The 23,258-nt window shown below is 37.3% G+C and overlaps 1 protein-coding gene across 5 annotated transcripts in view; it reads left to right on the forward strand.

Annotated features, from left to right (window-relative positions):
* The window catches only part of LOC150077602 (1-phosphatidylinositol 4,5-bisphosphate phosphodiesterase delta-4-like), a 298,832-nt gene that overhangs the window by 166,933 nt on the left and 108,641 nt on the right, over positions 1 to 23,258 (forward strand). For all 5 annotated transcript variants that reach the window (XM_090386233.1, XM_090386234.1, XM_090386232.1 and 2 more), the window contains 2 exons: positions 10,237 to 10,513; positions 15,825 to 15,954. In XM_090386233.1, the coding sequence (XP_090242359.1) occupies positions 10,237 to 10,513; positions 15,825 to 15,954 (407 nt within the window). The remainder of the gene's footprint in view (positions 1 to 10,236; positions 10,514 to 15,824; positions 15,955 to 23,258) is intronic.

The raw sequence follows: 23,258 nt of genomic DNA on the forward strand, positions 1-23,258 counted from the left end.
GCGTAGTAAGCTTATTGCTGTGGCCAGTGATCCACTTCACACCAGCACCCTGGGTCCCCAGTGCTGGCGCATCGGCTACCCCGGATGCGGTAACATTGTTATAACAGCTTGTTCTGTGGCCAGTGGTCCACTTCACACCAGTACCCTGGGTCCCCAGTGCTGGCGCATCGGCTACCCCGGATGCGGTAACATTGTTGTAAGAGCTTGTTCCGAATTTCATGCGGTTTCTTGCCTAGTTTCCCCGGTTTCCCGGTTCTGGTCATTTCGGCAGGATGACCACCCTCCTCCTTTCGCAGCCGGGCTTGGGACCGTCCATGGCGGAGTTATCTACATTAACATATCTTAAAATAACAGATAATTGTTCTTGATGTCTTACGTCTTGGAGTGCAATCTAATAAAATTGTGAAATATTTAGCTTTTTTAACTGTATTTATTATTTCCTTTCTAACTTTTTTAGCCAAAGCAGAAATCAGTTCATCTTGTATTCTATGAGATAAATAGGAACGCGATGCTGATTCTACGCACCGATCCAAATGTTGTTTCATGATTGGGTCAAATCTTGCAAGTAATTCTACAAGACCTAAGAAATTACTGTTGTGCGGTTTATATAAAGCATCGGTACTGCCCCTGAACGCCAAATTATGCTCTGATAAAATTGCAGCCACTATTCGTTCACAAACACATTTTAAACGCAGTGTTTCGTTTTTAATTATTTTTTCATGTTCTTTGTCAATAGTGTTTCCAAGTTTCAAATTCTTTTCAAGGTTGAACAATTTGTACATAGCTTGTAAATGATATTTTGATCTTTCATGACTTTGTAATCGCGATTACAATTTCATGACTTTGAGTAGAGTAACCATCTTCGTTCTTGACGTTCCCCATTCGTTAATTTTCTTAAATAATAATTTTCAGAAAAACTTCTGTTATTTTTATCTTTCGGAAAATCGTAGTTTTTTACTTGTGTCACGCCATTTTGTACGATAGCCATTCTAAATTTATCAGTTATAATTTCGGGCCACGTACCAGGATCATTGATATCGACATTTTCGTCTTCGTCGCTTTGTTGATTCTCTTGAAGCTGCGGTCCTCAGAATAATTCATCTTGTACTTTGTTCGACGCTGACAAAAAATTCTCCGTCTGTACGTTTCCCTCTGCTTCATGATTATCTTCCCGTTCTACAGTTTTCTTATAATCGCTTTCCTCTTCATTAGGATGAGAGTTGGCTTTATGATGATCAGGATCGTTTTCGTGGATGTCGCACGGCGTTATTTCATTTCCGCGAGTTTGATCTTCCACTAACTGTGAATTATACGTTTCTTCAGTTTGTTGCACATTTTCGGTTTTTAAAAGTTTTGCGAGGGAGTTCCTCTGTTTTTCCGTAATTTCTTCTCTTTCTTTTTTTCTTCAATTTATCAGAGCCACACATATACTTTCTTCCTGCATCTCTGTCTCTACTAGTCATGTTGCGAAATAGATACGAATATGTTATTTATTTTCAAACCTCGCGAATCGCGATAAAAACGTACGATGTACGATCAGCTGTCATATATATATATATATATATATATTCGTATTTGTGGGGAATATTTATTCAATAATTTCAAATGAAACTCCAATAAATTATTATTTTTATTTGTAAGGAGAGATATTTGAAAGAAAATATATTTTTCCGTGTTCTTTGGGGAATTCTTGGCGGGCTTTCAGATAATGTTAATAACATGATTATTGACATTTTATTTCTTATGTATATTAAAAATATGGCCATTTTATGGCGATGTCGCTAGATTTTGCGACAGTATTAAAACAAAAAAAAAAAAAAAAAAAATTTAAATCATTTTTATTTTGCAAAATCAGTCAGCGGCGCGGGGCCTTCAGAAACGCGGGGCCTTGTGCGCTCGCACCGTTCGCACCCCCGTCTGGCCGGCTCTGGTTATAAGACATGTAAAAATATATACTGGCAACCCACCGACCAGGCATTGGCTCAACCACTGAAATTTAACCGTAGTCGGAACTGTGCGCCAGATAGTTCGATAATTTTGCTCCTAAAGTTGAAAACGATTCGTGTTTTTATTTGTTTATTATTGAAATGATTATTGGAAATGGTTGTTTGTTTTTCCATGAAACAAAGGCTATGGATGGGCCTGGATGACCTGGGCTCTGTTTAATACTTTTATTAAATAAAGTAATTTTTATTATTTTTTTTATTATCATTTTTTTGATCATTGGAAATAGAGCATGAATATACTATATGCGGGACCTGTTAATAAAAATATTCATTGCATTGCATTGTTCTTCACAAAATTTCATTTAACTCCATTGACTTTTTAGATTTAAAAAGCTGGGGGTGCTGCAGTTCCGTAGTGCCTACCAACGAGCAGCCCGTGCGTTAATTATAACATAAAAAAAAAAAAAAAAAAAAGTTGAACTGTTTTCATTCTTTTTTTCTGAACGTAAGACCTTATACATATTCGGGGGAGAGGAAATCGAACACTGAAGCTCCAAATAGCAAGTGTAAATTCCCACCATAAATACAGCCAAATAGAAATTAAAAATAAAAACATTAAAATTATTTTGTGTTACTGAAATTTGTAAAGCGTAGAGACGAGAAGAGTGAGCGATTATGCGAAGTAATAGACCCATCGCGAAACAGGATCTAAACTTATCCATTGCTCCGTGAGAACAATAAGTTGGAATCTTCACAGTATTATTGTTACTGTGTATAAGTTCACCGTTACTGTTCGCATTCTACACATTACGTGAATAGCGCCATTATATGGAAATATTGTTTATGGTTAAACTTCAAAGAAACCCTTACCCATGGATCTTAGCGATAAGAAATGCGATCTTCGATCTATTCTTTCGCGTTTCTCGATTAAAACCAGCGGTTAATAGGGGGGGGGGGGTCGTTTCACAATACTGTACAGTACTGTAAACGGTGTGGGCCTCGCATAAAATTATGCGAAGCAATAGACTTACCCATCGCGAAACAGGAGCTAAACTTATCCATTGCTCCGTGTCGCAAAGATCCCTGGGTAAGTCTTTCTGAAGTTAACCCTTCCTTAATTTTTTTCATTTTATTTTAATTAAAGATTATAATAATAGAATACAATGTTAAATGAGCACAGTAGGTCCACTGTAGCCCTTGTGCCAAAACCTTCAACAACGTTAAACGAGATTTCCAGTTCTGCTGTTGAACGTATTTTCTATGGTAAATAAAACTTGGACTACGGAAACAGTGCAGTTAAAGTGGAAATCTATAAAATTGTCACTCTGCTTTTGGTTAGTCTTTACAATCTGGTACCCCTTTTGCGATAGCAGTGATTGACATTCCAACTAACCCGCTATGGTTAGGCTTAGGGTGTTTATTCCCCCCCCCCCCCTTACCGCTGTTTTAAAATCGGAAAATGAGTTCCCAATTATAAAACAGCTGCAAGGGGGCGGGGTAAACACCTTAACTAAGACAAACCATAGCGGACTAGGCATGTTAATCACTGCTACTCAACAATCAATCGGAAGGGGTACTAATTGCATAATAGTATTAGTAATAGCGAAATAGCATTTAATAATATGCATAATAGTAAATAAATTAAAATATTGATTCTATGTAGAATTTAATATTAACCTATTAATACTACTATGGTATATGGCATTATATTATAATAAAAAAGTTTGTGTGAATAAAGATTAATGTACAATAAACAAGTCATTGAAATAAGCTAGCTTTTTTGCTGTCATCATTGAAAAGTGAAGGGGCTCACATCTGGTGAGTATGGGCTTGGCACACCCAGGGTCCTGAGCTGGATATCATCATTCTTCTCTTTCTTGGTGATTCCCTTTTCTCTCTCTCAGGGTAATTCAGAAATTTTTTTTTTGGCTGGTGCAGCATAAGCCTCAGGCTTCCTTGCACCATATGTCTAATAATGATAACAAAGAGCTTATTTTGGAATATTTTTATACTTGTGCTTGAAGTGTCTTAATTGTATAGTTTTTTTTTTTTTTAGTTTGTCACTAGGTGAAAAGTGAGTATTATTAGTTCAGATTAAAAAAAAAAAAAAAATGATATATGATCCCTCCCTAATACCTACACTTTGCATATGACTGGCCACCAGCAAAGCAAATGATGAAGCATTCACTTTGAAACATTTGTTACTTCTTTAATTAAGGATACTTTTGTTCTGCTACCATTTTCAGCACCCTTATATGAACTCCGAACTTTTGGGTACCTCCATAACTGAAACTGGCTGTGTTAAATCTGAAAGTTGAAGCAACATGCAGGAAAGTGTTGGAAAATCTTTGTGTGAAAATATAGATATAAAGTTATCTAAATTCAAAATAGTGCTCCACCAGTCATTATTTTGAATTTAGATAACTTTTCACAGATCACAGTGCAGTATAACAACTGTGATACTGCACTGTGATCTGTAATCTGACTGCACATGATAGTCAAGACTCGGATCAAATGAACAGTGAACCCACATCAAACTGCTATTTGTGTGTGAAAGATCTGTAATAAGAAGAATGTGGGTTGGATTCTGACCAAATGGCAATTTTGTGTCCTTACCATTGGTCAGTGAAATGTGCTTCATCTACACAGGATGTTCTTGGGTTCATATACATACTGTTAGCTTGGCAAGAAAATATAGTGCAAAGTCAAGGTTGCCTGTTTTTAAGAGATAGAATGTGAGAGATATTGTATGGAAAATTATGGTGGTGGTGAGGTATTTTAGGTACAGCCTTCTCGGTTGTGAATATATGATGAGAACAGCACATACTCTAGTGCTACCTCTTGATTTCTACTCTTGTCCGTCTCTGTTGTAGACTTGGAAATTGTTTCTATATTGGTGAAATGTCATTTATGTCTGAAGCTGGCAAGAGCAACTGCTTGAAACTCAAGTGGTTACTCTTGATATTTCAAAGTCTTTTGAACATGTTTGGCATAAAGGTCTCCTAAATAAGCTTCCATCTTATGATTGCCAACTGTTTTTTGTGATTGGGTATCTAGTCTCTCTCTCTCTCTCTCTCTCTCTCTGACTGCCCACTACAGGTGATGATGGCGCTGTCTTCTAACTTCTCCACTAATGCTGGTGTTCTCCCAGGTTCAGTTCTTTCTCCTACTCTTTTTTTCCTATCCAGAATTTTGCTGATGATAACACATTGCATTCCACCTTCCATTTTGAAAAACCTTGCCTTGCATGAACAGCTTCAACTTCTCAGATGTCCACTATCAATTCCTTAAATGCTAATCTCCAGGTAAATCTCTAATGGGGTTGAAGATAACTCAGTTAATTTCAATCTTGAGACTTTCAATCCTAAAACTCACTTATTTTTGATGATACTCAGATTTCTAGACAAGATCACATATCTCTATTAGGGAATACCCTAACTTCTAATGTCTCTTTGCATAAGGACATCACAAATTTTCTCTGAATCAAAAGTGTTGATTTTAGGGTTTTCTCTTTTGTTCTTGATGTTACTTTTCTTCCAAGCAGCTACTCACTCTATACAATCTCAAATCTGCCCTACCATGAAATATCATTCTTACATTTCGGGTGGTGTACCCAAAACTTCTCTCGGGCTTCTAGACTCCATTCAAAAGAGGGCTGGCAGTTAGTTTAATTACTGACCAGTCTAACAAAGTTTCCAATTTGTTTCAGAGACATTCTGCTTCTGCAGCAGGCCTTTTCTATAGATACTTTCCTGGCCACTGTTATTCTGAATTTGCTTCTATAATTTCTCTCTCTCTCTCTCTCTCCCTCTCTCCCTCTCTCTCTCTCTCTCTCTCTCCCAAACCAGTCCAAACATGTGACTCAACCAGTTAACATCCTCTTACTGTTCAAATTCAGTTTCATAGAACCAACTTCAGTTTTCTGGAAGGATCCTCCCTTCACATGCGTTTCCTGAAAATTACAATCTACAGCAATTCAAGTATAACGTTAACAGATATTAAAAAATTAAGTGTTTGATCACCAAAACATTGTTTATTGCAGTGCATAGCAATAAACAACAAGTAATGACCATCCTGGTCATGTCATCCACCAGTATTGTGCCAAAGACCCTACATACAGCCTAGTAGCAATAGGTCTCCCAGAGAATACCTACAAGGAACTCCAGAAAGTTGCAATTCTGAACACCTGTCAGACAGCCACTCTTGTGCACTTAGTACCAGTACCTGTCACGGGATGGACCCCCCCATTAGGGGGGGGTTCCATCCCATGACAGGTACTGGTACTATTAAAATCATTATAATAACAGTAATAATAATACTGTACTTCACTAAAAATTAAAGAAATTCACAATGAAATTTTTACATGTTAACACAGAGCTTTTTATGAGCAATGTTTAAGAATACAGGCAACCCCCGTATAACAAGGTACTTCAACACTGTTTTGTTCTAACACGATTGTTAAATTGCAGCAATCCATGCACCACACTACCTATATAACATGGTTTTGCTCTAACGCAGTTAGAGAATTGCAACAAACCTCGCGTAACATTGTTTTTTTGAACTTGTGTGGGGGGAACCCTGCTAATGTTTTGGATGTAATTTTTCGACATTTCCGTTCTTTTTTGTGAATCCTTGCTTTTGGCTCGCTAGTCATTCATTATAGGTGCCTCTGTAGCCAGGTGGGAAGGAGCAGCAGTGCGTAGCACACGCTTCTTGATTAGACCGGGGTTCAAGCCCGTCACCACCAAATACGGAGGATGCGGAAAGGTCAGGGAATGACCACCGCATATCCCGGAGCAATATGGCCTTAGTTGCTAATGCTCCTAAAAACCAAAAATAACAAATAGCTAGTCATTATGCAAAAAAAAATAAAAATAAAATAAATATTGGGAAATCCCCTTATTTTATTTTGTTTGGAAATCCCTGTGTTAGGTTCTGCTATTGAACTTATGCTGGTTGAACTTGTGGAAAAAAAAAAAATTTAGGTTTCCAAAGTTTTATTACTATTGGATAATGTGCTGGGCCATCCAAAAGATTTGTCATCCAAACGTTGAAGCAATATTCCTACCACCTAATACAACTTCCTTAATTTATCTTCAAAACTCGTTACAATGGATTTTGGAAAAAATAATTCCGAATCTACTGAAGTGATGGAGGCATAGAAACATTTTTCAATTGTGGATTGTATGAGAATCGTAGCTTTATCGCTCAAAGTAAAACCATCCTTCAGCATTAACTGAGTGTTAGAAAAATGTGTGGCCAGAGTCAGTTCATTCAGGAAATATGGTAGAACCGACAGAAAACGGAATCAGTGCAAAACTAAAACTTGCTAAGTCGGTAGGAGTGGAAGGTTTTGATGATATGACTACTGAAGACATTCAAGAATTACTGGTAGAATTACTAGCGAAGTGGATTTGGTGGAAAATGGCATTAGAGGGAAACCAAATAAATTCAGATGATGACAGTGCAGATAAATTCTGAAGTTCTAAATTTTACACTAAAAAGCATACGGGAATGTATAAACTTAGCTGAGCAATTAGAATCTTATTTTTTGGCTTCAGATCCTTCAACTGAAAGGAGCACAAAGTTCGAAAGGGAGCTTCAAAAATGCTTAGCTCCATACCATTAAATTTACAAAAATCTATCAAGCAAACAAACTCAGATTACTGATTTTTTTAGAGAGAGCAGAAGATACACAATCTAGATGCTGCAGAAGAAAGTTCAGAAGGTGAAGGTTTTCTGTAACAGAGAATGTTCTTGTTTGATTGTACTTAGCAGTGATGAAGAAAATTAAATGAATGTACATTATCTGACATATGTATCACAGTTTGTACGGTATTTGTCTAATTATTACAATTTTTAATAAAATTAAGTTTCCGATAGTTGTAAAAAAATGTATTTTGTTATTTTTTGGAACATAACCCCCCCCCCCCTTTTTGTACTAGTTCTCTTGGTTGTGCAGTGAAATATGAAGTTCTCTGAGCAGTGCAAATGGGCTGCAAGAGTAGCTCATGGTGTATTGTCAATGATATATAGGAATTTTTCTAGCAAGGATAAGGAGGTGATTATTCCCTTGTATAAGGCAATGGTCAGGCCACACCTAGAGTACTGTATACAGGTCTGGAGGCCTCATTTCAAGAAGGATGTAGAGCTGCTGGAACGAGTACAGAGAAAGGCAACAAGATTAGCGAATGGAACAAAGGGGTGCTCTTACGAAGAAAGGCTTAAGTTTTGCAAATTACAGTGTCTGGAGACTAGGCACCAGCGAGATGATCTGATAGAGGTGTATAAAGCCTTGAATGGTTTGAGCATGCTCAATGCTGATGGGATTCTTCCTCTCGCTCAGAATAATCACCTGAGAGGACATAAATTCAAATTGAGGAAAGACAGATGTAGGATAGATGTGCGGAAATTTGCCTTTAGCCAGCGGGTGGTTGGTTGGTGGAACAGACTTCCAGCCCTTGTCGTGGAGGTTGATAGCCTAAATAAGTTTAAGGCTCAGCTGGACAGGTATTTTGAACGAACAGAGGGGTGAAGTGGAAGTGGTTTTTTTTTATAGGTTTTATATGAGGGTTACTTGTATTAATTACAAAGGGCTCTTCATTCTATGACTAGCCCACCAATGGGACAGCCCCGACTTGAACTATGCCATTATGCAAATGTTAAATATCTTGATTGCAAGCTTAGTATAAAAATATAGTCAACATTTTCAGTCAGAGAGAGAGAGAGAGAGAGAGAGAGAGAGAGAGAGAGAGAGAGAGAGAGACTGATTTGGGAAATTATGCTTATTGTCTATTTGGATGGGTATCCTTTGAAGTAGTTACCTTCTGCAAAATCTGGAAGAATTCCTTATTTTTGGAATAGTTAATTTATTTTTTTTATTTTTTTTTGGAATAGTTAATATTTTTATTTTTTGGAATTGCTAGTTATTTAGAATTCAATGTACTTTCCTTAGGCATTGCAAGTCTGTCGGCAGCAGCAATCTGTTGATGAAGATTTGGGCTTTCAGGAACTCTGTTCTCTATGAGGATGTGTGGCACAAGTTTGTCTGAAATGTGTTGCATTCCCAAAACTTGTTTAAAATTTATTAACACGTCCCATAAGAAATAGCAACTTTGTAGACTTAAACATGGATTACTCCTGATCAAATCATGAATACAAATGGTTGAATTCATGAATACAAATGGTTGACTCATTCGTTTTTAAATTTGAGGGGTGGCCAGAGTGAAGATGATCTTCAACAGACAAGTGGCCTTTAAGCTTTGTGAACAGCAGTGAAGAAACTACTGTCACCAGGCCTGCCACTATGGGGGTGGATTGAAGAGTTAGAGGGCCTGACAATTGATAAGATTACATGTAGGCCTTGGAATAGTTATGGGGGGTGCAGAATTTATGGTTTTGCCATTGTGAACCAGTGAAAAGTGAGTTTCTTGCACTTCCCTAATTTTATGTAAATTTTCTGCTCAGAAAATCACTCATTTTGAAGGATAATTAAGCACCTTCTGTTTGATATCCTCTAATTCAGACTGAATGACTGCAGATAGTGAACAAATTGCGAAAAGTCACAACCTGCAATGACATTGCAATTTCAAGAGACAGTCAGATGATGGCTGAATTCCACATTAGCAACACTTCTACAACTTGATTGTCCTTTCCAAAATTCACTGTGGTGAATATTATTCAAAAGATGGAAGAAAAAGCTGTGGCATTCAAATGAAAAAGTCTGGGTGGCCTTACAAACTTAAGGAATGTTAAACAAATTATTAATATAATATTATACCTTAATTTTAATACCTTAATATTATTATATTAAGGTGCCATACTCCAGGTATATATTCATGTGAACTTATTTACTTATCATCAAAATAAGATTGGGTGATCTTATTTTGATGTTCAGAAACCATCCTGTTAAAATATGTTATGTGATATGCTACATCCTGTATATGCAATTATATCATTTTATCCATCCATTTTTCATTTATTCACATATAGTGGTTGTTCACTGTAATATTTACTAGTTTGATTAAATAAATGCAATTTGATTAATTATGTACTATTCAGGTTACATTAGTTTTTTTCTGTGTTCACTTGTGCTTTGGATTCATTGTTGAACAGTAGCTATGTCATGCATGTTTATATATTTTCTGTCTTTATATTAAAATAAATGCATATGTACTTACATTATATATACATTATTTTTTTAACACTTTCTTTTTAATCAGTAGCACCTTTTTTTTTTTTTTTTTAACTCATTAAACCTATTTATTTTTCAACTATGTTTTATATTTAGTTGAAATTCACGAAATTGAAGAGGTGCGTAAAGGATGGAACACGGATCTTTTTAATTGCCTACAAGCAAAATTCCGCCGCCATTTACAAGCAACGCTTCACCCTCGTCTGTTATCTGTACTTCATGAAGATAATTGCTTTTCGGTAATAATAGGACCGACTCATCAGAACCTTGATCTTATTGCTCCAAATAAAGGAACCAGAGATGCATGGGTGAGAGGATTGAATCATTTAATAGCCAAATGTAAAAATCTGAAGCGAAAAGAGGAATATGACAGGTAAAGTGATATGATGAAAATCATTACGCGCTGATTCATTTTTCATTGTTGCCAAAATTATAATACATTTTTATTCCTGTTATATTTTTTATGAAATATCACCTTTGGATACCAGTATATTCTGAGAGCCAGTGTTGTTTTTCTACTGGATGATATTTATTCAGCACAAAATAGAAATCATCACCAATTTTTATTCATGTAAAATAACAATGCACATTACTCACAACTACTGTTGTAGTGTGCAAGTTTTCATTGGTTTGGAAGAAGGTGGCATTCTAAAATGTCCTTGTTGCCCAGAAATTTGTTTTGTCCTTGTCTTCATATTCCATAGAATAAATCAGTCTGTACTGTTTATCAAAGCTTTCATAAGTTTTAACAATATGAAGTACATTAACTTTATAATGAGGGTTTTAGGTGAACAAGGAATAGTAATAATGAATTAGTTATTGCATTTCAATTTAGTACAGTAACAGTAAATACTATTTTTCTTTTGTTGTAATGGTGTAGCTTCTGCATTGTTATGCAATACCTTCATGAAAGTGGGGGTATTGCATAATAATAGTTGATAAAAGGAAAAATTATTTTTCTCAAGATACTGCTGAGAATAATATTTTAATTTAAAATTTATGAAAATATGAATTTTAGTGACCTAAAATATCCGACATCCTTTGCCCTCCATTTAAAAAAATAAATAAAAAAATTAAAAATGAATGAGTACCTTATTGTTATAAAAATCAGAATGAAAGGAATGCAATATGAATTAAAATCAAGCTGCCAAAAGACAAGCTAAATAGTTAAAATATTTTGCCTAGCATGTGATAGTCAAAGTATTTTAACTATTGCATTCCTTTCGTTTTGATATATTGATAAGGTGCCTATTCATTTTTAAATTGATGGTAAGGGATTGATGGCAAAACTACCATACCATCAAGTCAATATTGTGGGAAAGGGGGAGTTAGAGAGTCCACCTGCTACTTTGGTATGGTTGTCAAAAAGATGTGAGATGCTTGGAATCTAACTTGGGAGCCATAATTTATAATTCTGCCACTGTAAATGATGTGCTATATTTTAGAGTGATAAAACATATGCTTTCATAAGTTTTAAATTAAATGTTATTATTAGAATTACCTTGAAGAGTAAAAAAAATAAGTACTTTAATCTGCAAACACAGTATGAATTTGTTAAAGGGTGATCTTGTCTGAACAATCTGAATAGCTACTATTATGCAGTAACAAAGGAACTGGATGCAAAAAATAATTTGATATCATATACATGGATTTCAGGAAGGCTTTCTATAATGTTGTACATAAGACAGCTGTATAAACTGGAGCAGTGTGGCATTAAAGGCAAGTTACTGTTGTGGATAAAGGGCTGGTTGAGTGAGAGAGCAGAGAGATTAGTTATCAATGTAAAATGCTCTTCATGGACTAATATTATTGATGGGGGAGGCGCCTCTGTAGCCAGGTGGGAAGGAGCAGCAGTAGGAAGAAACACAAGTTTCTTGATTAGACCGGGGTTCGAGCCCGTCACCACCAAATACGGAAGATGCGGAAAGGTCAGAGAATAACCACCGCATATCCCAGAGCAATATGGCCTTAGTTGCTAATGCTCCTAAAAACCAAATAACTAACAATTATTGATGGGGTTGCACAGCAGGGCTCAGTTGTTTTCTATATTTATTTATTTTTTTGTTAGTTGTTGGCGCATCAGCTTCTGTGGCCATAATGCACCTCCCAAGGTTTTTGCATTTTACTGTGATCCAAGCCCGAGGCGGGATTCGAACCTGTGACCTTTGGGTTGCCAGGCAGGCACTTTACCCATCTGGCTAGCCTGGTCGGCCTATATTTATTAATGATACTGATGAAGGCATAGAAGGTAATGTTTACATTTGCAGAGGATACAAAAGTTGATAGGATGATTAATGACAGTAATTGAGGTAAGCTACTGCAACAAGATCTAGAAAAAATTAGGCAGATGGGCTGAGAAATGCAGGTGAAATTTAACATTGAAAAATGCAAGGTACTGCATATGGGCAAAGCTAATCCCACATTAGCCTACCAACAAAGACTGCTCTCTGGTACTACACTTGGGGTAGCAGAAAACAAGACTTGTGTGGAGGGGATAATTGTGCATTCAGATAAGTTCTGAGTAGTGCTGCCAGGACAGCTCATTGTGTTTTGTCAGTGATATATAACTTTTCTAGCAGGGATAAGGAGATAATTATCCCATTATACAAGGTAATGGTCAGGCTGCATCTACTGCATATAGGTCTGGGGGTGTCAATTCAGGAGGGATGTGGGTGACAATGACAGAGAATGACAATGGCAGGTAGTTGATTGTAGGAATCAACTTTCTTCCATCATTGTGGAAGTAGTTAATTTCTAGATCCATTATCGGAGGCAAATGGATAGGTGATGTGGCGGTGGGGGGGGAGATTTTTATTTTTTGCTAATGATGTATAAGCTTGCTTTCTTGCATCGCTTGCCACACATACTAAGGTGTAAAGTATGCTATAATAAGAAGAAAGGATATATTACTTATGTGTTTTCAGTTGTACAACGTTTCACTATTCCAGAAGGCATAGTTTCTCTTTCAAAATATCTCCTTATTTTCAAACAACTCTCATAATAATTTGGGATTATTAGGTATAAGGAGATGATAGGTTAGGGACAAAAGAAACAGAATTCATATCATACTGAATGTTAAAAACATTGTTTGGGCTATTAAGTGTCAGATTGTCCTTATATATACCTACATTAGAAATAGTTGAATCTTCCAAGTCTGCCAACCTTGAGACCTGAACCTTGCCTGATCTTTTAATTTTCTGGATTTCACTGAAATTGCAGCTTGTCAAATATGCCATGGTAGCCTGCCCATTTCATTAAAGTAAAAAAAGTAAAGTGCAGCCATTATCAACCCACTGCAGGATGGAAGCCTCCTCAACAATTCATGCTGAGGGAAATGGACCATAATCTGCCACGCTGGTCCAGTGCGGGTTGGCAGATCGACCGTATTCAGCAGTCAGGGGCTTGAACCCCGGTCTACTCAAAGAGCGTGTGCTACTGCACTCCCGCTCCTGACCACTCGGCTACGGAGGCCTTACTTCCCCTCTATACTGTTATTTGCTTGTCATAAGTCATTCACAAGCAGTCATGTTAGAACTGTTGTATTTATTGAACAAAGAGAGAATGTGAAATTTTGTTTCAAGTTGAGAAAAATTTCAACAGGAACTTAGGAACTGTTAAAACAGTTCCTAAGTGTATAGTGATGATGGTCTATCTTGTTTGTGTGTTTTTTACTGGTGTGCAAGATTCTGTGTAATCTGATCATCGGGTAATGATTCTTTGAATGTCGGAAGAACTTCACATTTACAGAGAAACAATTTGTGCAATTCTGACAGAAGATTTGTGAAATCAGATCTCCACTAGGTTTGTTCTGCACTGGTTACCCGATGAACAAACACTGTTCAGGTTCAAAGCATGCAAATATTTAATTCAAGCTGTTGATGATGACTCCTTTTCTCAATTCGATCATAAGAGATGAAGAACCATAGTGTTTAAAATGCATTCCACAAGTGAAGAGACAGGGCATATAATGCCCATCAACATGTTCTATCAGACTTGTTTTCTTTTTCAAAAATCAAAAACCGAAGTGATATTGATTACTTTTTTTCTATAGCAAAGGAATCATTTTTATAATGAATTTTCATTCTACCAAATAAGAAAATGAATAAAGGGCACTAGTAGTGTACCTAGTGGGGCTCAGTTTTGAGAAAAAGGAAGCTAGTTCCTGTTGCACAATATTTTTTTCTTAATTAATAAGAAGTTTCTGGTAAAGCTGTGGAACTAAATTACCTGCCCACTAATTCCCCCCCTCCCCATGTTCTTCCCTGGATTAGATATTAGACCTTATTCCCCAAAATCAAATCCACTGAAAAGAATGACTTGATCATGTAGAAGCCATTAAAAGAAATATGACAAGTGGAATTGGTTGCAACAAGTTACATTTCTATAAAAAAAAATGTTTTTAACAGCTTTAATTGATTATCATGGAACAAAAGAAGTAAGAAAAACTTTAGCTATGATTATGAGAGCATACTTGGATTTAGGAGAGGTCGCTATATACTGAAAATCTGCAAATGTATCCCCAATTCACAAAGGTGACATGAGTAATTACAGATGCATTGGCTTGACTTCTGTTGCATAGAAAATAATCCATCATTGGATGGAATTGTATTGATGCAAACTAAAGAAGCTCCATCTAGACAGGAATGCAGTCACATCGTGAATTTGTTAAGATTTGTCTGATTAATCTGATTGGATACCATGATGCAGTAACAATGGATCTGGGTGTAAAAATTAATTAATGTTGACTTCATATACTTAAATTTTAGAGAAGATTTTGATGCTGTTGCACATAAGACTGCTTACCCTAAATGCCACACTGCTATAGATAAAGGGATGGTTGAGTGGGGGGGAAGGTTGATTAGCTCTATAGCCTGCTTATTGGAATAATTTCTTCATATGGGTGCCCTGCCCTTTTCAGATCTCACCAAGTGAGATCTGCAAAAGAAATTTGCCCATCTTCGGACCATTTCAAGGAGCTATGTCTTGTTTTAGCTGTGGTCTTGGTCTCCATACATGGACAGAGTATTCCAAGTGCAGGCTTACAATTGCCTTATATAGTGGAGTTAGGGCCTCCTATCTTTTCAAGAATGGCTTATGTGGTGAAAGCAAAAGTGTAGGCATGGAGAATATACCACACTGGAAGAATGCCACATACCAAATTCAGGCATTTGATCATGTTAGAGAAGCATTAGAGAACAGTGATGTTAGAGGAAGCCTGTGCGATTACTTCTCCTGCTCTATATGAAGATGCATTGCCTGCTATTGAAACTTGCAGGAATTGTATTTCCATGATGACCAAGGTTTCCATTATGTATACTGAGTTGAACAGGTGCATTGTATTAAAATAGAAGGAAAAAAGCTGTAGGAAAAGAAAATTTGTACTTTTGTATTATTTTTCTTTTCACAAATTCTTATTGGAGTATGCACAAATTTAGTGTTTTCAGTAGCAATGTTCTCCTCTTGGTACTATATACCATGTCAACATGGCCCTATAAACTAGTTTAGAAATAGTGGATATTCTGCCAAGTGTAAAATTAAAACACACTTGATCAAGAACATTTAATTAATTTGTCTGTAATTACTAGAATTGTATTGATCCATTGTAATTTAGTATTCTATTAATTTGCATTACAATCTGCACTGTCATTTCACCTTATTCATTTTGTGCTATCTTTTTCTTACAGGTGGCTAGTGGAGCAAGTGAAGGTAGCAGATGTAAACAATAATGGAAGCCTTAACTTCAAAGAATGTCTCTCCCTTCTGAACCAACTTAATATTTCTATGAACTGCAAGCATGCCAAGAAACTGTTTGATGTGAGTTTTAAAACTAATGATGCCTAACATTTTTACTGTAATTTAGCACGTAACTAATATAACTAATTCTAGTTTACACCTTTTGTATCTAAAGGTTAATGTGCAGATTACTGGTGAGTAACCATTAACTGGTTACTCACTTTGTTCTCCTTTAACTATCTTTATGTATTAGCATGTCTCTAGTCCAGAAGAATCTCTCTTGAGCCCAATGACTAATCATAATTAATTTTAGTAGTTCACTGCACTCTCTGGCTGCCTCCATCAGAATTACCGGGCATATGCCATCAACTCCAGGAGCCTTACTTGCCATTGAGCTCAAAGTTTTTCTAATAAACAACCTGTAATTTCAAAATCACCAATTTTATATCTCAGCCTCACTTTCACAGACTCTCTGCATCATGAAGGATCTTTCATCAGCAATGATCAATGCGAAGTACCTTTTTTTTTAAATTCATCAAGCTACATCAGTTGGGTTATCTAAGTTTCTCGCACACCCATTACACAAAGGTTTGATCTGGTTTGTTTTCTTTTTGTAGTCACCTACATGAAAAACTTCTTTATTATTATCTATTAAGTTAAATTAACCTTGTTATTTATCCATTAAATTAACAATTTACCTAATAATATTAATTAATTTATCAGTTGCACTATTCTAGTTAAAAATGGTTAATTTTGGTATTTAAGTAAGTTTTTAAATTCCAAAAATTACTGTTTAATTTAATTACCACCCTTTTCTTGTTCTGCTGTTTTTATAGTCAATAAAAATTTTATAGTTATTTCACGGTACTTTGTGTATATAGAGTACCATGAAATGTCTGAGAATTTTTTCTTTTAAGAAACATAAGATCTTTGAGCCCTAAGAAACTAAACACAAATTTTATGCTTCATAGGCTTAATTTAATCACTTTGACATGTTCTACCAGGATTTTAGTGCAGTCAAGAACTCTTCTTTTCAATACTTTGCAGTGGGGGGGGGGGGGAAGAGTTGTGAACATTTTTTTGAACATTTTAATTGAAATCAAATAAAATTGTTCAGCTTTACTGCATTCTACCCCTGCTGAAGACTAAGAAAAACTACTTGTTAAGAACTGACTGGGCTTAAGTTCAACTTGGAGGCAAATGCCATTATTTGAGATTCCAAAAACATTGCTAATGTCTTTTTTAAATTATGTAGTATCAGAACAGAGCAATCTGCTATTCATTTAAAAATCGATGAAACTGCCAGGACAGCTGTTTCATAGCTACTAGCTTTTCATTATCTGGCAGCTGGTCTCAGTTAGGGAACATAACTGAACTGTTGATCACATAAGCACTGGGAAAGGAAAAATGAGAGTAGGTATGTGTTATAGGCCTAATGAATCTGATGAGTATAATGAAAAATTGTGCAGAGAAATAGTGGGCCGGAAAATTAGTGTCTTATAATGGTGGGAGGAATTTTAATTTCCCGGATATTGACTGGAATTTGTAGGTTGGTCACTTGCACATTAGCAAGGCTTTTGTGGATTTATTGGGTGATTGTTTTCTACAGCAGCATGTTTGGGAGGCAACTAGAGGGAGTAATACTCTTGATCTGATTATCAGTAGTGATTCTTCATTTTTTTTTTCCCATGTAAACCCCAAACACGAGAGGTATTAGAACCTATAGTACTTAGTACCGTGCTTGGGTTGGAGGTTGAGAAGACAAGTGAAGATATTTGTTGACATTGGACTTGAACTTTTGTAGACTGTAATTTTCAGGAAATACGTATGAAGGAAGGTTGTTCCAGAAAACGGCAGTTGAATGAATAAACGAGGTGGCGGTACATGTTCGGATTGTTCTGAAAGAGAGAGAGATAGCGGGAATTATAGAGGCCAATTCAGAAGAATAGTGCCCATGAAAGCATCTGTAGAAGAGGCATGCAGCAGAAACAGTATGTCTGAGACAGCGAGTGGAGAGACTCTGTTAGACATGAATCATTAATTAACCTAACTGCCCTCTTCTGAATGGAATCAAGAAGCCTGAGAGAGGTTTTGGGGGCACCACCCCAGTAGTGGGAACAGTATTCCATGGCAGGGCGGATTTGCGATTTATACAGAGTGAGCAACTGTTTAGAAGAAAAGTAACGCTGAGAGAGAAAGAAAAAACCAAGTTTTTTAGATGCAGAGGAAGCAATATTTTTTAATGTGCTTGTGCCAAGAGAGATTAGAAGTCAGGGTAATCCCCAAAGGAGAGATATATCATTTTGCCTAGAAATAGGAGTGTCACTAAAGATAAGCATAGGAGCAGAAGAATCCTTTTTGCAAAATATAAGACAAGACTGAGTTTTAGAAGGGTTGAAATCAAGGACTAAATTGTCTTTGCCCCATTGGAGAATTACCTGAAGATCGGCATTTAAGGAATTGGTAGCAGATTTTCGAGAAGTTGAAGCTGATTGAACAGGACAAGGTTTCTCAAAATGGAATGCAATGTGCTATCATTGGCAAAACTATGGATAGGATTTGCAGTCAATGGAAGAAGGTCATTAATATACAAGAGGAAAAGAGTGGGAGAAAGAACTGAACCTTGAGGACACTGGCATTAGTGGAGAAGTTAGAAGACAGAGAGCCATCACCTTCAGTGAGCGATCAGAGAGAAAACTTTATAACCAATTACTAAAAACAGTTGGCAAACCATAAGATGGAAGCTTGTTTAGAAGACCTTTATGCCAAACACGATCGAAAGCCTTTGAGATGTCAAGAGCAACTACTTGTGTTTCACTGAACCTTTCCATTGAATTAGTCCATAAATGTGTAACATAAGCCAGAACATCACCAGTGGATTGACACTGACGGAATCCATACTGGCGATCGTTGATCAGATGGAAGGTTTCTAGGTAGTTTAACAGTTGGTGGTTAATTAATTTCTCCATTATTTTAGAAAGAGTAGAAGTAATTGCAAAGGCGACGATAATTGGATGGGAAGGATTTGTCCCCCCCTTTTAGAAACTGACTGGATATGAGCAAATTTCCAAGCAGAAGAAAACACACCTTTTGGAATGATTTCCAAAGGTGTTTTTTCCTTTTTTGGAAATGAAAAAAGGTGACATAGAACAGGAGTAAGTTCGGGAGCACAGGTTTTGAGAACAAGTGGAGAAATATCATCGGGACCTAGAGTTTTCTTAGCATCAAGATTCGCCAAAATCCTTTTGACAGAAGACCACAGGAGGCATTGAATGAAGCATGTTGGGAATGATGGGAGGTGTTTTACCAAGATCATTAATACATGAGTTAGAAAAAAAATGGGATGCTATCAGGTCAGCTTTATCCTTGGCTGAAGTGACAACAGAACCATCTGGTTTTGATAGTGGTGGGAGTAGAGATAGGCAAAATTTGCATCCAATAGCTTTGGCAAGGGACCAGAATGCTCGGCTAGCATTAGGGCAAGATGCAAGTTTTCTATTCTTAGCCTGTTCAAACTCTAGTTTGGACTGATTAATAACTGCTTAACAATTTTTGCAAGCTTTGGTGTAGGCAGAAAATGAAACTGAAGAATTAGAAACAAGCCAATTATGATATGCAACATTCTTCTTTTGAACAGCCTTTGCACAGCACATTTATTGGAAAACCAAGGTTTAGATAAAGGATGAGATTTTAAAGTGGAATGTGGGATAAAGGATTCCATTCCTGCAAGAATAATTTCACTGACACGATCTGAGCAAACATTAACATCAGAAGTTTTGAAACAACAGTAATCCGACCAAGGAAAAGAAGGAAAGAAATCTTGCAGGTTATCCCATTTTGCATTCTTGTAATGCCAAACAACACTAGGTTGAGAATAGCCATGAGATAAAGGTTCCATTGGAGAAGAGACAATCACCAAGTTGTGATCTGAAGTGCCTAAAGGACCTCACTTCGACCGTGTACTTTAGCATTAGCATTAGTAGAGGCATTTGATGCAAGAAAGCAAGCTTATGCAGCATCAGCCAAAAAAAAAAAAAAAAAAAAAAACAACCACTTCCACTTCACCCCTCTGTTCGTTCAAAATACCTGTCCAGCTGAGCCTTAAACTTATTTAGGCTATCAACTTCCACGACAAGGGATGGAAGTCTGTTCCACCAACCCCAACCACTTGCTGGCTAAAGGCAAATTTCCGCACGTCTATCCTACATCTGTCTTTCCTCAATTTGAATTTATGCCCTCTCAGGTGATTATTCTGAGCGAGAGGAAGAATCCCATCAGCATTGAGCATGCTCAAACCATTCAATACTTTATACACCTCTATCACATCACCTCACTGGTGCCTAGTCTCCAGACACTTTAATTTTCAAAACTTAAGCCTTTCTTCGTAAGAGCACCCCTTTGTTCCATTCACTAATCTTATTGCCCTTCTCTGTACTCGTTCCAGCAGCTCTACATCCTTCTTGAAATGAGGCCTCCAGACCTGTATACAGTACTCTAGGTGTGGCTTGACCATTGCCTTATACAAGGGAATAATCACCTCCTTATCCCTGCTAGAAAAATTCCTATATATCATTCACAATACACCATGAGCTACTCTTGCAGCCCATCTGCACTGCTCAGAGAACTTCATATCTGCCTGCACAACCACCCTCAGGTCCCTTTCATTCTCTACCACTGTCAGTGTAGTAACACAGAGTTGATACGTTGCTCTGGGGTTGCTGTTTCCCATGTGTAGTACTTTACATTTGTCAATGTTATACTTCATTTGCCACCTCTCAGCCCATCTGCTCAACCTTTCCAGATCCTGTTGCAGCAGCATAGTGTCAGTAGTGTCCTTGACAACCCTGCCTACCTTTGTATCGTCTGCAAACTTCGACATTAAGCTTGATATACCATCATCAATATCATTTATGAATACAGAAAACAATAATGGACTCAACACCGAGCCCTGAGGGACTCCACTAATAACATTAGTCCACGACGAGCAGTGTCCATTGATTACCACCCTCTGTCTTCTCCCCCTCAGCCACCCCTTTATCCACAGCAGCAATTTGCCTCCAATGTCACACTGCTCCAATTTGTGCAGCAGTCTTCCATGTGCAACAGTATCAAAAGCCTTTGTAAAATCCAAGTATATAATATCAAAGCTATTCCCTGCATCCAGTTCCTTTGTGACTGCATCATAGTATCCAATCAAATTGGTCAGGCAAGACTTCCCCTTAACAAAACCATGCTGTGTCCAAGCTATAACTGAAGTCTTGTCTAAATGATCCTGCAGTGCTTCTTTAACTAGTGCTTCCATTAATTTTCTTGGAACAGAAGTTAAACTCACAGGTCTATAATTGCTTGTCAGCCTTTGATCCTCCTTTGTGAATTGGGGTCACATTTGCACATCTCCAGTCTGTGGGTACCTCCCCTGAGTCCAAGGAAGCTCTCATAATTATGGCTAAGGGTTTGCTTACTTCGTCTGCTGCCTCCTTTAATATAACTGGATAGATCCCATCCACCCCGGGTGCCTTTCTTGTGTTTATCTTCAACAATTTCTCCTCCACTTTACCCTCAGTTATTACAAGATTCTCTAGCTTACTGCTAGAGTTGAATACACCTCTGGCTTTCCCCTCGCTAAATAACTCCTCATGTGTGAATGTCGATGCAAAATATTCATTTAGTTTGTTAGCTACCTGAGCAGGATCATCAACAGTTGACCCATTGATATCAAGTGGACCAATCTGATTCATCCCCTTCCTTCTAGAGTTTACATAAGTAAAGAAATCTTTGCTGTTTTTCTTTGCATCATTTGCCAAAGATTTCTCATAATCTGCCTTCGCCTGCCTAACCTCCTTTGTAACTTGGTTACAGATCAACTTGTATCTATCATAGGCTTCTGTGTCACGTGTTAATTTGTATGTATCCCATGCATGTTTCTTCTCTGCCATATGCCTCATCAGTTCATCTGACATACATTTAGGCCTAAACCTTGAACAATACTTCTTATTTGGTATGTAAAGCCTAGTAGCTTCCAAGATAAGTTCTTTGAATGCTTCCCATTTTGCATTTGCTGTTGGTAACATCATCAGTTGGTCCCACTGTATAGAATTTAAATACTGTCTCAGTCCATCGTAGTCGCCTTTACGAAAGCAATAACCCTTCCCTTTACCCCTAATGGTAGTTACCTCTTTCAGTAAATCCCACTTCAGCACACTGTGATCACTGCCACCTAGTGGTTCATTTATCTGCAGATTCTTAATGCATGAAGAATCACTGCTGATAATCAAATCAAGAGTATTCCTCCCTCTAGTTGCCTCCCGAACATGCTGATGTAGAAAACAATCATCCAATAAATCCACAAAAGCCTTGCTAGTGTGTGAGTGACCAGCCCCCAAATTCCAGTCAATATCTGGGAAATTAAAATCTCCCATTATAAGACTCTCTGATTTACTGGCCCACTCTATTTCCCTGTACAGTTCCTTATTATACTCATCAGAGTCATTAGGCCTATAGCACACTCCTACTCTCAATTTTGATCTCCCAATGCTTATGTCACACCAAACTGACTCAACACTGCACTGTCCAGCGATGTCGACTGGCTTCACTTCCTTGGTTTTTATGTGTTTCTTAACTAATAGCATAACCCCTCCCCCCTTCCTATCCTGTCTATCCTTTCTGTAGACGTTGTACTCCCCAAATTGCAGTTCTGCATCCCTTATATCTGTGTGACACCACGTCTCTGATATCCCAACAATATCCGCCTTTGATGCTTTAAGCAATACTTCAAATTCATCAAATTTATTTACTAAACTCCTAGCATTGGTGTACACGCAAGTATACATGCACCTATTTCTATTCTTAGCTACCCTAACACAACCCATGTGTTTACTTGTACCGCAATGACTCCCAGCAGTCTCTGAAATATCCTGAATCTTGTTTTTCAGGCTTCTGCTCATTCCAATAGAAGCAGTGCAAGAATCTCTTTCACCTCTGCTAGTGGCTACTGTTATTAATCTATTCGTCTTTGTATCCCCCCAAGCTAGCAGTTTTCCGACCCACCTAACACTGCCTCGATAGCATCAGCAAATATTCTTGCACCCTTTCTATTTAAGTGTATCTCATCCCTGTAGAAGCAATCTCTCCTGTTAACAAGTACAGTCCAGGCTGAAAAAAATTCTACCCCTTGAGCCTTGCACAATCTTTCCAGGGCCGAATTGATCGACAAGGCTCTCATCATATACTCCCTCCTATAGTGTCTGGGCAGAATTGCAGACACTTTCAAATACAACCCTATTTCACGGCTTTTTTTCAACAGTGACCTGTACTTGTTAAGCAATTCTGCCGGTCTCCTACTCTTGATATCGTTAGTGGCAACTTAGAAGGGTTGTTTGTGAGAA

The sequence above is a fragment of the Mastigoproctus giganteus genome, chromosome 12 (assembly GCF_048544385.1).
Source record: "Mastigoproctus giganteus isolate SK-2022 chromosome 12, ASM4854438v1, whole genome shotgun sequence".
NCBI lineage: Eukaryota > Metazoa > Arthropoda > Arachnida > Uropygi > Thelyphonidae > Mastigoproctus > Mastigoproctus giganteus.